This window comes from Pomacea canaliculata, linkage group LG5 (assembly GCF_003073045.1).
Source record: "Pomacea canaliculata isolate SZHN2017 linkage group LG5, ASM307304v1, whole genome shotgun sequence".
NCBI classification, from domain to species: Eukaryota; Metazoa; Mollusca; class Gastropoda; order Architaenioglossa; family Ampullariidae; genus Pomacea; species Pomacea canaliculata.
The window spans coordinates 6,588,459-6,603,300 of record NC_037594.1 but is presented as its reverse complement, the minus strand read 5'-3'; the positions used below and the strand labels follow the sequence as shown (position 1 = coordinate 6,603,300).

The 14,842-nt window shown below is 41.4% G+C and overlaps 2 protein-coding genes across 3 annotated transcripts; both read right to left on the bottom strand.

The window, feature by feature from the left end:
• Positions 1-906: 906 nt before the first annotated feature.
• LOC112564880 (macrophage mannose receptor 1-like) lies at positions 907-9,994 on the bottom strand. 2 transcript variants are annotated; one of them, XM_025239977.1, is made up of 14 exons: positions 9,603-9,994; positions 7,657-7,829; positions 7,253-7,398; positions 6,698-6,831; positions 6,063-6,253; positions 5,548-5,681; positions 4,973-5,103; positions 4,544-4,701; positions 4,136-4,263; positions 3,606-3,742; positions 2,919-3,073; positions 2,429-2,571; positions 2,122-2,243; positions 907-1,953 (listed from the first exon to the last, which is right to left on the bottom strand). In XM_025239977.1, the coding sequence occupies exons 1-14, from the start codon at positions 9,646-9,648 to the stop codon at positions 1,874-1,876; spliced, it is 1,878 nt and encodes a 625-aa protein (XP_025095762.1). In that variant the 5' UTR covers positions 9,649-9,994; the 3' UTR covers positions 907-1,873. The 2 variants fall into 2 exon arrangements, with proteins under 2 accessions (XP_025095762.1, XP_025095763.1); XM_025239978.1 differs by having other exon boundaries at positions 7,657-7,826; positions 9,603-9,992.
• Positions 9,995-12,734: 2,740 nt separating this feature from the next.
• Positions 12,735-14,827, bottom strand: LOC112564349 (HIG1 domain family member 2A, mitochondrial-like). Its single transcript, XM_025239088.1, has 2 exons — positions 14,634-14,827; positions 12,735-14,328 (listed from the first exon to the last, which is right to left on the bottom strand). The coding sequence occupies exons 1-2, from the start codon at positions 14,788-14,790 to the stop codon at positions 14,156-14,158; spliced, it is 330 nt and encodes a 109-aa protein (XP_025094873.1). The 5' UTR covers positions 14,791-14,827; the 3' UTR covers positions 12,735-14,155.
• Positions 14,828-14,842: the final 15 nt, after the last annotated feature.

Here is a 14,842-nt window from a genome sequence, read left to right as displayed (position 1 = left end):
GTCCAGTGATTCCGCCAAATGTCATCTTTCAGAAATGATACTCGCAATAGAACTCTTCATCCTAGTATTCAGAGAGAAACCACAGCGCTTCTTCAGACGTTTAAAAATGTTAAGTAGAAGATTCGAATATATTCCCTATGCACATTTTTGGCAATAAATCCTGAAAAAGGAAGTTGCGCCTGATTTACAGATCTGCTAAAGCAGGGTGCCCGAGAGAGAAAACGCTTCTATGTGCACGTCTAGGTAAGAGTGAAAGTCGTTCAATTTTTTTTTTTTTTTTTTTTTTAACAACGTTTTAGATCGTTGGGAGTTGAGATGTTAGAGACTTCACTTTTGTCGGGGTTAGCTTTTTGTGATGGTGTGTAAATCTCCCTTCTGCTGTCTGTCTGCTTCTGTGTGTGTGTTTTGTGGTTTATGTTTTGTATGTGATGTATTTTGGGGGTGTGGGGTGGGGTGGAGTGTATGACAGCAAGCAAGTGAGACTAAAGAGGTGAGGACGCTGTCGGACATCAATGCACTTCTTTAGGGCTGTGGAAAATATCTGGTCGGCGTAAGGTACTCTTCAAATCAAGAAGGAATCTGTCGGACAGTCACATATTCCCACAACCCAACTCGGCACAATGGTGAGCTGCTGCGTACAAAAACCATATGGAGTAAAACACACACACACAAATCAGATAAAAGTAGATAGGACTAGACCTCACGGTGTGAACACGTAACTAGGTTTATCGCGTGTTTGTACTTCTGTCTGAAAGTGCAAAGTCTACGTCACCTAAAGCACACTTCAACCAGCGACTGTGATTATTATTCCTAGCTCTGTATATGTGCATGCTCACCTGTCCCCTCTGTGTGTCGCGTGCGTGCCTGCAGGTACATTCATCGGCTCACACAATTTCACCAAAACACTTTTATTTTTTCCAACACGAAACTTTATTTCCACACAACAAAAAACGTGATTGCACATTCCTGAAGATACAGTACCTATTGTCGTGCATAAGTGACTTCTATAATAGAATTAATGCATTTACTCTTTGTTCATACCAACCCGTGCAGCGAACAGAACACGGAGCATCCATGTAACGTCTGCCAGTACAAAATACCATATAACTACCACATACCAGTAGCATTGTAACCGACGACTATCTGGACAAGAACCAACAAATAAAACAAATTGTCTACGGAAGAAAGGAAACAAAAATGGTAATAGATTGGTCTCTAGAACAATAATGGTCCCCAGCTGTATCACCGCAATCTCACTGGTCAGATAGTTCCGTCGTCATCCGACTTCATCTTATATCACAGTTTCGGTGCATTCCATCAAACAAGGTGCACTTACCAATATTGCTTTTTTTTATTAGCTTTTTTATTTATTTTTTCATTCCGTTTTGTCTTCCCTTGTTTCTCTCTTTTAGCTTTAACATCAGCACAATCTTTACTTATCCTCCTATGCACGTGTTGCACTGCATGAAATCTCTTTATTTATCGTGCTGCGGTTTACTGTGTCTAAAATACAATGCTAGCACCAGTCTGGCTCGATCAGCCACTTACTGTGATGAGTGAAATAATAGCTGTGGGGAGGAGAATAATTTCCATACATACAATAAAATTCACCGACTGCACAGCGCCAACTATACCCATCAAGTCACGCCAAATAAATAGTACTGTAGGTTAGAACACTGTAAATGTGTGCACGTGTCAGCGTTACAAGGACTGATGAGAAGAAAATATTGCACATTCATGAAAATACATTCTAAAAAAAATCTTTTTATAACTCTTTTCTTTGTTTTTGTTTGTTTAGTTGTTTTTTGCTTTATTTTACTGAAACATGTAAAGCGCTGCGGCAGCAGTGTTGGGGCGAGATGGGAGAAAGTTGTCAGTGTCTGAAGTACAGGAGGGATGCGGCAAGGAGGATGAGCAGGTAAGCCGCCGGAGCTTTGATCGTGGAGCCCCCATCTGCAAGGAAAGTAAATATTTGGAGCAAACTCTAATCAGCAAGATAAAAAAATGTATGGCGTGATTCCTCTGCATTGTCATTAAAAATGTATTATAAATATATAAAAATAGATATTTGCTGGGGGTGTGGGCGGAGACGAAGTTAAATGTTCATCACTGAATGCTTACTGAGCTTTCGTTGACACACAAAACCTGACACCGAAGCACAGTTGACATCATTCAGGAAGCCGCTTTCGATGCGCACGCAGTCTTCGTTCTTGTTCCAGTCATTAGGCTCGGAGTTCCATGTACTGCCAAAACAAAGCAAACAAACATGTTTATGCGTATATTGGTCTGTTCCCTGGTTGCACATTACTTTCCAGACTGTGTCCTCAACACCCTGTTTAAACCATGCACGCCACCGTTAACCTACCCACACTGTACCCCAACATATCGTGCACGTCACCCAAACAGATCGTTACGTCACGCTACTCACACGAGGTTCCTGACAGTGTTAGGGTCATCCACGTCCGGGTAGCCCCAGTGCCAGTCGCCCTCCATTTGCGTGTCGGTCAGAGAGGTCCAGTAGTAGTAGGGACCACTGGGCTGTAGGGCGTTGATCTGCTGCACCACCCAGTCCTGTGCACCCGCCATCCGGGCAAGCACGCCAGACAAACGGACAGACAGACAAACAACCTTGTAACAGTCATGCGCAATATTTCAGTCCGCGTCTGTAAATAACACTATCACTACTTTGTACGAAACACGTTCGCCACTTTCGCAGGATCCCAGAAACCCCTACTTTCAACGGTCAAGCCGTGTAAACTGTTCGGGCATGGTCACGTGATCCGGCACGAGGACCGTCCTGTAAGAACACATTAGAAGGTGGTCGACGGTGCGGTGGCCAGAGGAAGACCTGGCTTGTGAAAGAGCGGACGGGTGGTCATCAATGGGAGACATCCCTTACGACCTCACCATTTGCTTACCTTCTCCGCTTGACTAGTCAGCGACAGAAGTCGGCCCTTTCCGGACATGGAGCTGCTCTGGCATAGACGAGAACCCTCACTGCGGGACTTGTAGTTGGTATCGAACAGGTAGCACTGTTGGTTGAAAGACTTCCAGTTGAGTGCACAGTTGGGATCTGTGAGGACACACACACACATATATACATAACAGGAGGGAGAAAGGCAGGTATATGAAGAACAGACTAAAATTAATTGTAACCAGAGATAATGATTAAGTGTGAAAATCAGAAGTGAAGTGTGCGAGAAACAGAAAGAGGAAAGAGAAGTCTATAAAATTTTCCAATTTCAAAAAATCTCCTGCTTTTATTTCAAGATCTTTGTTTTCAAATCGCCTCAAGGTTTTTGTCTCTCCTCAATCACATTTTAAGTTTTTACCACCTTTAACTCCAGGAATCTAATATTATGTAAAAATCATTTGGTTGTCTAATTCTGTTTCGACATTTACACAAAATAAACTTGTTACCTCGACATCTTAGGATTACTCTATTCAAATCGCATGTCTTCCGACTAGTCTACTCAAACTAGAGGTCTGCAAACTAGTCATCGTATCAGATGTATTTAGGTTAGTCTCATCCAACTTAATGATTCCTCAGAATCCTAATGATCAGTTCGATTCTTTTTTCTTGTCTCTCCTGGAAATGGACTTACTCGTATTATCAACACAGGCGGTGCCAGCCTTCTCCGTGTTGCACGTGCGGTCCGTGAACATGCCGTCGATGCCCATGGCGGCACAGTTCTGGGCCAGGTTGTTCTCCGCCCTGTTGTTCGGCTCGCGATCCCAGTTCCTGTTTTTTAAAAAAAGTCAAATCAGTGCTTAAACTTTTGGTCATGAAGGAGGTGTGGGAGACCTCTATTTCCTCGTGTCCAGCTTTTCGTGAGGGTGGTGTGCGTGCGTGCGAAACCCCCGTGGCTTTACTTCCCAATATACTCTGGTGACGTCGTCTTCATCATAGTAAAGGCCGGAAGAATCGGATGAGTGAAGACAAGCACTACTGGGTGGCTCATTGCCCAGTCACTAAAGCTCACCCCTGACAAGGGTTTAGCGCGAATTGGCCACTCAGTTACTCACAAGGGGCACGAACGCAGCACGTGGCCACTCACAACGTACGGAGTCACTCACTTGGACTAAGCATGCACACGTGACTCTTGCAACCGGCCTCAGTTAAAAAAGTACTCACAGCAAATTGCCAGGCGCCTGGCTCCCATCAGCCCACACAAAGTTGCCCTCCTGACCCTGGTCGTTGAGCCCGATCCAGTAGCCAGCTAAGGGCATCAGGTTTGATTTGGACTGTATGGCCATCCAGTTCTGATTTCACCAGAATCAAGGTCATGAAAGGGAAAAAATTAATAGAAAGAAATATTTTATGAGGTTAATTTTAAGCCTACATTAAAGTTAAGTTTTGAAACCAGTCATCCTCCTCCTTCGATAGCTTTAACCCGTTCATCGATGCACTTGTTCTTGCCCTTAAACACTTTCTTTCTCCTTTCTCTCTCGCTCTCTTACACACACATTTTCCTTTTTTTTTTTCTTAAAGGTTGCAGTCGAATTGTGACCTCTGATCCTCGGGTCAACTGTACACACTGACCACGTCATCTTGATCGTCGAACTTCAGGAGGTCGCCCTGCATGCTCTGGCAGAATGTACGTGCGTCACTCCAGCTTTTCTTGATCTTGGTGTAGGCATAAACGCACTTCCTTCCCGCTCTCGTCCAGGAACCGCAGCCCATGTTCCACAACGAGACCGCTGTCGAGTATGAGACTACTGTTAGTCTTGTCATCTATGAGACTACATGTATGAGACTACTGTTAGCATAGTGTCATGTATGAGAAATGAACGAATTGGGACAAACACTAGGGAGTAATCCATGGGATTGCCCCCTGATTTTGTGGACATTCCGGAGAACACATCCATTGCCTTTCAACGCTTTCTCTCGCGAGCGTGCTAGTGACAGTTTGCTACAGGATGGTACACACTGTACATACACACACACAGAACACATGCAATATGCACCCACTTTCTGGCAGTGCCAGACGACAGATGTAGTTCAGGGAGTCAGTGCAGCTGGCGTCATTCCATTTCGCCCCCGGCAGCAGTGAGCCGCAGTGCTCCTGTCCACCCAGGTTGTTGGGCTCAGTGCGCCACTTCCTGCGCACACATACCCGACAAACGATGACGTCACACGGTACCAACACCCACCCTCTAAACCTCTTCTACATCTCCCTCAGTTTCATCTGGACTGATGGCACCATAGTGATGAAGATTATTTTAAGCTTTTTCGGGGAAATGATTTGGTCACATGGGACAGGCAAATGCTGATCAGAATAAAAGGTTATCCATTTTGCGAAACTCGGGAAAACTAAATTTTGCTCACTGAAAATAATTTTGCTCTGGGGTTAGCCTTTCAGACATGATTATGTCACTCTAGGGCAGCGGCTTAGGCCAGATCGTGGTACTTAACGAGCTTAATATTATTTTTATGTGACCTAAACGAATTAACTATGGGCAAGTCTAGTCTCTTGGATGCATCTTTAGTGCATCTGACACCGGGGACAGAGGGAACTTGGTCATCTGTCAAGGGTCATTTCTTACACGTATTGCGTGTCGAATGGTGTGCCTCCATTTCCGGCCCACTTGAACGTCCCCTCCTGGTCTTTGTCATTGAGGGCCGTCCAGAAGACTTGCCTCACGTTCTGCATGCTTGACACGTACTCCGCCAAGAAAGTCTGCAAATTATGTGAACAAAAACAATAAATCATACACGAAATAATAATGCGCTAAACGTCTTTTGGGTGTACGAGAGTTAGGAGATGTGTATATATATCTTATCCATCGACTGGAATAAGCCTACCATAAATAGCATAACCCACTCATTAGACCCAGGATTTGGCAGTTGATTAACAAAGAGAAACAAATGACATATCTAAAAATACAAGCAGGGCTTTATTTTTCGAGCTTCTTTGTTCGAACCCACTACTGCAGAGCAAGGAAATGCGCTGATCATCATCAGCAGCAGCAGCAGCAGCAGCAGCAGCAGCAGCAGCAATCATTCTCAATCATCATTCTATTATTCCATCCATCCTTCATCCATCATGTCAGCTGCATACCTGAACGTTGGCAGAAGCGATGGTCACCAATGTGGCTTTGCGGTTGGGGTCTCCAGGGATCGGTGCTAAACCTTCGCAATACTTGCGGGCGTCGTCCCACGTCTTCGTCTGCGACCAGTCGGTGGCGTTGCTGACGAAGTAGCACGTAGTCCTCGCAGGACCAGGCGTGAAGGTCGCTGGACAGTTCTCATCTGTTTGGATAAAGATGAATCAAACTGAAGAAAAAAAAAAAGACAAAGACTACAACATATTTGTGTGTGTGTGTGGTGAGGTGAAGCCGGTGACTGTAACGTCCTAGAGAGGTTCTGTACCCAGGCAGTTAGTGCGCTGACTGTAGAACAGAAGTTCGGTGCTGGTTCGATGCCTGCTAGGTCCTGTGAGTGTAGTACTATTTTTTCTTGCCCACCCATCAGCTGCTTGCCAGGAATACATACCTGATTCATTAGGCAAGGTATGAGGAGCGGAAGGACGGGGTTGAGCTCTGTAGACACTTTCACCTTTGTTATCGGTTATGGGACTCGTTACCTGTACTTAACTGTCTCAAAGTGTAGCAGAGAATGTTACTAAAACGACTGACGCAAAGAAAAGTTCTGAATCTGGACTCCGCGGTCTGAAAGACTATCTCTAACACTCACTGTTTCCCAGGGTGAGCTCGCAGATGTACGGGTGGCGGTTGGAACACGCCTCCACAGAGAGAGTTGCCTGCACGGTCACGCTCACACAATCCTCGGCGTCTGTGTTGTCGGGTTCACGGTCCCAGTTGTTTTTTCTGTAAGAGATGAAGCAGAAGGTCAAGTCAGTGCATTTAGTTTACAAATATCTTCCCGCCCCTCCCCCCTCCACACACACATACAAATGTACACGCCTACCCGTTCTGGAAAATATATACATGTGCCGTATTACATGGAAATAGAAGTTTTAAATAACAAATGGCAAATGAAAAGACTTTCTGAAATGGGAAGAAAAAGATGGACTGATTCCAATGACACGATTGAGAAACATTAAATAACATGAGAAGCTTAAAAGTGTAGACGACAACAAAGCAAGATATTCTTTCTGACAGAAACTCTTACCACATCACCCTTCAAACAGTCCTCGAAGTACAAGATTACGAGCATCCACATGATATATCACTTTGTGGTCATGGTGATGACAGAGTTGATGTCATAAACAATTTAACAATTGCTTACACAATACTGTCGTTCGTAAATTCGTCGTTGCCCCACATGAAGACGCCAGTGCCACCTATCGGCTGGTTCAAAGGTCGATCGTTCAGAGCCGTCCAGAAGGAGTAAGTTGAACTTGGGTAAAATGGCAAGCTCTTCTTTATGAAGTTCTGCCGACAAATTCACAGAGAGACTTTTCTCCTGCCTTCACTTTGTACATTAATCAGCGTTGCACTTTAAGGACAATACAAACACATACTCACACTCTCACTCAATCACTCACACTACGTGATGTCCACCATCAGTGGCCATGATCTTCATGGTGATGAAAGTCAGTTACATGACTAAATGGAGGACAGAAAGAACGGTAATCTAGTCGCCAAGCAAATTAAAATGATTACTCCGGGCAATAAAAGTCACGTGCTCACATATTCGTCCATGGTCTCCACTCGCAGCAGGTCTCCTCTCTGGCTCATGCACTCTGTCTGCGCGTCGTCCCACGTAGCCGTTGAGTAGTTGACAAACAGGTAACAATAGGTGGAAAATTGCACCCAGCTGCTAGGGCAGGAGGACGTGACTTCCTGGCTTTGAGTGTACCCTGCTTGACAACAAAATGGCATACCACTTAGACTGATTTCTTCTTAAAGATAATTTTAGATCATTATTCGTCAGTACTTCTAGATGAATATGTTTTCTGTGTTCTTCCATTGTAAAAGAATCTTCAGCTAAAACATCCAGAAAGTGATATTTTTAATGATTAATAGTGAAGTTGCTACTGGGACTGACGGAACAGCTATGTTCATAGTGTTCGAAAATACTTCTCTGTGTACCAATGTATATCCCTGTTAATAATGAAAAAAAAAGCTTCATCCTCCCATCCTCTCTCTCTTTCTCTCTCACACACACACAGGAAGGGGCCAGGAAGTAGCAGTGGAAGTAGAGGCACATCACAATTTTCTGTCTTCAAGTCATCCTCAGTGGAGACACTCCAGTGTTTCCAGCTACCACATACTACAAGTTGAAATTATATTCATTCTTGATATTACTTTTTATTCATTATCATTCCATGTAGTCCACATAATATCTTTGATTTTTCTGACTTCAGCTTTGTGGATCAGGTTAATGGCACGAATCAGACTAATAAACATTTCCAGCAAAAATCTGAAAACGGCTTGACTTCATCTCCTTGAGGACTTCATTATTTTTTCATTAAGCAAGAAAGCTGTTAGTGCTAAATGCTATTTTTAAATAACCTTTAAGACTTTGTATAACACAATCGTTGTCTGGTCTAGTTTGATATTCGAGTTACTAAAGGACAGACAAAGCTGAGACCAAAGGATAACCTATCATTCCCGTTCATTATCACTGTTCTCCCACTAGCCCCAAAGATATTGCAACATGTGCTTAATCGTTATCTACTTAGAAAAACTCTGCATGTGTAAATATGTCACTTCTAAACTCTCATTAAGCTTGAGACTGAGAAGTAGGGCAGACGTCCCTGGAAAATAAGACAGGGTCTTATATTAATTTTTGGTCGAAAAGAGGCATTAAGACTTGTTTTCATGGGATGTCTTATTTTTTCATGAACAAAACATCCCGCTGAATTATTTTCCGTTATAATTTATATTATCATTTATTTTAACCATTAATGTAATAATATTATTTATGTATTATTATCATTACTTTATGATTCAATACGCCCATCGCGTGTTTTATCGTCTGGATGACGATTTTAGCTAGGGTTTATATTTGGGGTAGGGCTTCTATTACAATCATCCTAAAAAAAAGTCAGTCTAGGGATTATTTTGGGGGAAATACGGTACGCATGACTTTTGTGTATGTATGCGTGCGTGCCATGTGTATGTTGGGGATGGAGGCGTTTGCCCATCAATTTTGTGTGCAACAGTTTTGGGATTGTAACTGATGTCTACAGAAGATGTGATAAAGCAAACAGCTCACGTGATGTTCGTCAATTACACAGACACATAAAAATATACCTTTGCGGATTCTACAACGACAATCCTGTAAATAATTTCACCAAAAGAGTTTCTTGTTAGATAATATATACTTATATGTTATACATCTATTTATCTATATACATACAGACAGAAAGATAAACATAAAGAAATTGCAAAAAACAAACAAACAAACAAACAAACAAAAACTAGACTGCATTATACATCAGATAAAGTGTCAGCGGTACCAAGGATATTTCTGAAACGACAATTTTAAGACAAATATATTAGGTGCGACCGTAGGGTTGACAGCGTGAAAAAAAATGAACAAGAAAATAGAAAAACAAAATCCCGGTTAGACTTCACTGCCTTCTTTTAAAAATTGGATTGAAAATTAACTTTTTCACACTTGTACTCACCTGAAAATGCTAAGACCAAGAGTGTGAAGTAAGCTAGCTCGGCCATGACGACTGTCAGTCGAGTACGCCTGCCTGCACCTTCTTGCCAAATCTCGAATCGGCCCCCGCAACGAGATTTTCCGATGATCCAGTGACCTTTGAGTGTCCACCAACCGTCTTTTATTTGCAATCCCAGATGCAATCCAAACGATGAAGACCCCAGCTAGTGGGACTTTCAGAACTTTCTGCAGAGCGTCCACCAGTTGTCCACCCAAAGTCGCTGCTGCTGCTGTTGCTGCTGTTGCGGTTGCTTGCTGGCTTCCGCTGACCTCTCGATGGTGGGCGTAGCCGATGAAGATGTGAAATCAAAGGTCGTGATATGCAGCAAGTGACAGGCGACTCATAGCGGCGGGAGTTTCCAATGCGAGTATCCACACCGGGTGCATGCCACATGTGATGGGCACTGAAGCGCTAATCGGTTAAAGAACTAGTGGGGTGCAATTTTTTCATGATTGGGTAGAGCTCAGTAAAATGCAATTTTTCTAAATCTGGGTGAGTACCGGTACACGGACTTTTCGCCGACGGACGTTTCGCCGCCGGACGTTTTGGAGCCGGACGTTTTGCCGACCGGACGTTTCGCCGCCGGACGTTTCGGAGCCGGACCTTTTGCCGACCGGCGTTTCGCCGCCGGACGTTTGGGCGCGGGGCACTTCATTTCGGCATTTCACGCGGGACCTTTAGCCGAAGTCAAGTGTGTGACGCCCCTTAGCTCACACATTTCTCTCGCCATTGTATCAATGTATCAGTGAACTCTCTCTCACTATCCCTCCTCATGTGAACCGTTAGCTTACACATTTCTCTCGCCATTGTATCAATGTTTTTTCTCAAAGCTGTTGCGCATAATCTGTGACAATCAAAGTGAACTGTCTGTGAAGTCTGTGTGTAAAATTTGTTTGAAATAAAGAATTATTGTGCAATCTAGTAGTTACTTTCATTCTTTGAGAAGTAAGTAAACTCTCTCTCTCTCTGACATAATGCGGAGAAACGTCCGGCGGCGAAACGCCGGTCGGCAAAACGTCCGACTCCGAAACGTCCAGAGGCGAAACGTCCAGTCGACAAAACGTCCGGCTCCGAAACGTCCGGCGGCGAAACGTCCGTCGGCAAAACGTCCGCACACGGTGAGTACCCCCCTCCCTTTTCCCGTTCTCGAGATATACACCTACAATCATCATCCTGCACAGGTCAAGGTCAACAACACCGACGTCAGAATAGTGCATGGACACTAGGTTGTGAAGGCTTCAGCCAATGGGCGATCTGAGAACATAGTGTTTTGACTTATTTCTCCTTCATGTCGATGATTGTAGATGTATCTCTCAAGAACAGAAGTGGGATATTCATCAATATTTAGGAAAATAATATCTTAAACTTAGCTTTAAATAATCCGTACAGGATACAAAAATTCGCATCCCACTAAAACTTTAAGAGGTGTCGTCAGTGTGTGCGGGTGTTTCAGCGAGACAAGATCGTTTTCAAGCAGTACTATCCTATTTGCTGATAATGCTCAGTTCTTGTTCTGCAATGAGCTTTTATCTACGAAGTCCAGTGTTATCAAACCCTTAACTGGAACAAAAAGTAAAGGGCTTCGTGTATCGGATAGACAAAGCAGGCAGAAAATAGTAGGGAGAGCAAGTGTCGTGGATGATATTTGAAGCACATATCCCGACACACTTGCAACATTTATCTCGCCAATCCTGCCTCTTAACACAGTTTGCGGCAGAATGTACTTTCATCAAAATTACTCGTATTTATTGATCTATTTATGTCCTCACCCTCATTTAATATTTGTTGGACCAATAGTGACCAGATCATGATTTGGGACTGTGTTCTGAAACGGGGTACAGATTTATACGTACTTTAAAAGCAAAATTGTGAAAAGATATTGTGAATCTGTAGGAAGTGTTGGGAAGTTTTAGAAAAAAATAAACCCATCTGTCTAATAGTTAAAAACTATCTCTTTACAGATATTTTATATAGTCTTATCTGAGGGATTGTTTACCCTGTCATTGAACAGACTCATTACCTTAAAAGAAAAAAAAAAAGCAGCACATTTATTTCAATGCAGACGGTATCTATCTCAATAAGGATAAAAATATTTGTTAGAATCACAATCATGTGCACCTACCTCCTCCATGCACCTTTACCTGTTTCAGTCATGGGCTTCACTGGTTATGTTACTAAATTAGGTACATTAGAGGAGAATGAAGAAACTATAGAAGAGCAGGAAGAAGAGATATTACTTTGACCTTGCGTTAATTACACCAAATTAGAAACCTTAGTGATTCTGCCAGGTTTAGAGTTCATTACATGATCCTTTGCAGTCAGTATTGATGATAAGTGACTGTTACCTACATTGTGGTGCAGACCTTTAAGAAAAAGATTTTTGTTTTTTTCTTTAACCATTGTTTATACCAGACAGCAAGATCAATTGTTTAAAACAGCAATGTTGTTGTTTATTTAAGACATGATTTTCACACAAGCAAGTATACTTATACACTGCATGTCATCTTTTTCTTTCTGTGCACAAAGATGCCAGTGTGCAAACCAGTGCATTTCTAGTAGTACAACAGGAGATGGATATAAAATCCTGAATATTTAGAAAGCCATATTATCATACTGAATGCATTTTGATGTTTGTCAGTATTCTACTACTTGCTGGCTGCTCTTTAAAACTGAGACTGTATCTTAGGTTACTCTTCAAAACTAATATTTAATATGTAACGCTTATTATAAGAAGGAATGGCAATATTTCCACCAGCTATCTTCAAAAACAGAGCCCTTGTTGACATGCATGCAGTGATTACTTTTATTGTCTTAGCTTGATTAGTCTAGTTAAGGATTCCAGACACTGTTCTTCATTCTTTTATACGAGATGTAAGACTGATGCCCTGATGGTTCCGTATGTTTCACGACTATTGTTTCTTCTGAATACTGTGCTAATATTGCTAAATGCATTTCCAGAGACTTTCTCTCTATGACAGTATTTGTGCAATACTCTCCAGTATTTTAAACTGACCCTGTTCCAAGAAAGAACGCAGAAATCATTAGGTCATGCTGTATTAAATTATTTTAACAAACACAATAACATAAGGGCTGTTGTCAAGAAATCACATTTAATCCTTTCCCTCCACCATGGCAACCAAACATGCCTGTGTGTGCACACAATGTTTAAAATTAATCAAAAGTACACGTTAAGATTACAACAGTGACACTCTTTATACTTTACTGTTTTTATTGTAGCTTTTATATCATAAGGAAGGACATTCTAGTGCATTTCAAATGCTAACAAAAAACAAATATGAACTCTCTTCTGAAGTTACCCAATACTTCTAATGCGACTTAATATGTTAGCAGACTTTTTCAGACAACAGATCTCCATTTCCTCTGGTGAATAATAGATTTTTCATCAATTCTAAAATAAATATATTTGGAGACACATTTTTCTTCTCTTTATGATGATCAATTCTGTGCTCTCTTCTACACATAGTTTACATATATATACATACACACACATGCACGCTCCTCCTCTCTTTCATGACCATTGCACATTTCACAACATGTGAATTCCAAGCATATCAGAGTGGGAAGAGAACACATCTGGTCAGCTCACTCTACAATAAACACAGGATTAAAAAAGTTGAAATAATTGCATAACTGTTCCCTCAAGCATTTCATAAGCAACAGATTTATAACCTACATTTATTAATGCAGTTTTAATTATACTGTTTTTGAATATTATGTACCATACTACAAGGATACAACCCCCTCTCCCAAAAATGTTAATCCCTCCTTAGTCTTTATAACAAGTTGTATGTCTTTTAATTAATACATCAATAATATTCTAATTCTTACTTGCTAAGAGGCTTGTATACTGCATAAATATTTTACATTTGTAACAAGAATACTTTTAATGTAACCTAATATGTTAACAGATATGTTTTCGGACAAGAGAGTCGACAACAATTCTCTATTATACATTTTTTTTTTTTTTGGTTAACTCTAATATATCTGATAATGTTTAAGAGTAAAAACATTTATGTTCATTTCTATTATGTTCATACTGCTTTATCAAACTCAATGTAAATGAAATGTAGATGTGCAGCCCATACTAAAAAACAACAGTTTGCATATGAAAAGTACTTTTAGATCACAAAAAGTTTAAGGATGACAAAATGTCATTTAAAATTTTGATACTTAGTACAGTTTCATACTAACAAATATATTTGAAAGTTATATCTATCCACATATAGAACATTTCTGAAGATAATGTTATTTGGTACCAAACAATTTCAATCAAATTAAACGATTGCCCTACTAACTATGCGTGCTCACTCTGCTTCTGTGATCTTATGATCTGTAAACAGGTCAAATTGATGTGAACTTCCTGTTTCCTGTTAACAGATATAACTCTTGCTCAGAGCAAGAAATAAATCCAACATGTACAAAGAATACCATTTTAGAGTACTGTGTTGTTCCGAAAGGGTCATTTTTTGTTGTTGTTGTTGTTGTTGTTGTTGTTAATTACTGGGCTTCGTGCCAGATGCTCCATACGCAACACCTGCTAAAACGGCCATTACGGTGAAACCTTGGCCAACAATTCGAAGACGCATCATATTCTGTGACATCCTTTTGTTGCCAGTCTTCATTTGCCACAGTCCATAACTCAGAGCGAAAGTTGTCACAAGCACACCTGCCGAAGAACACAGATTTAACTATTTCGCTTATCTTCATCGCCTCTCCACAAAACACAAACAAAATTGAATATCAGAAACTAAAACTTGTCATCTGGAGATTTTTTTAAGAATTATGCAATTCAAATCCAAATATATGATGCGCGAATTTGAAACCTATGAATTATAATTTCTCTAAACTATTTTCTTAAATAACTACCACGATGAGAGAGAAATCAAAGCGTAGTCACGTTCGTGACATTATCCAATGGCAACAATGCGTGTCAAGGTCTTGTTCGGAGGTCAGAACTTTTAAATTCCTTACCAATTGGCACAAAAGGGTTTTCTTTTGTCTTCCTCAAAAGCTTTTCTTTAACACCCTCTTCGCGATACAGTAGTTCTCGAGGAGGCGGAAGGTACCCAAATTCTTCTTCTCCAGGTTTGGTGGTGCTCTCCTCCTTCTTTATCCCTGATGAAGCCATCACGTAACAGTTTTGAGATTATCTCCCTTTTGGTACCCCAGAGTAGCTTACC

Excerpts from the sequence above, each read along its gene's own strand:
- LOC112564880 (XM_025239977.1), bottom strand. The coding sequence starts at position 9,648 with ATGGCCGAGCTAGCTTACTTCACACTCTTGGTCTTAGCATTTTCAG. Across the intron at positions 6,832-7,252 it reads TTTACGAACGACAGTATTGT|AAAAAACAACTGGGACCGTG; the intron begins GTAAGCAATTGT and ends CATCTCTTACAG. Across the intron at positions 5,104-5,547 it reads CCATTCGACACGCAATACGT|GAAGTGGCGCACTGAGCCCA; the intron begins GTAAGAAATGAC and ends ATGTGTGCGCAG.
- LOC112564349 (XM_025239088.1), bottom strand. The coding sequence starts at position 14,790 with ATGGCTTCATCAGGGATAAAGAAGGAGGAGAGCACCACCAAACCTGGA. Across the intron at positions 14,329-14,633 it reads AAACCCTTTTGTGCCAATTG|GTGTGCTTGTGACAACTTTC; the intron begins GTAAGGAATTTA and ends GTTCTTCGGCAG.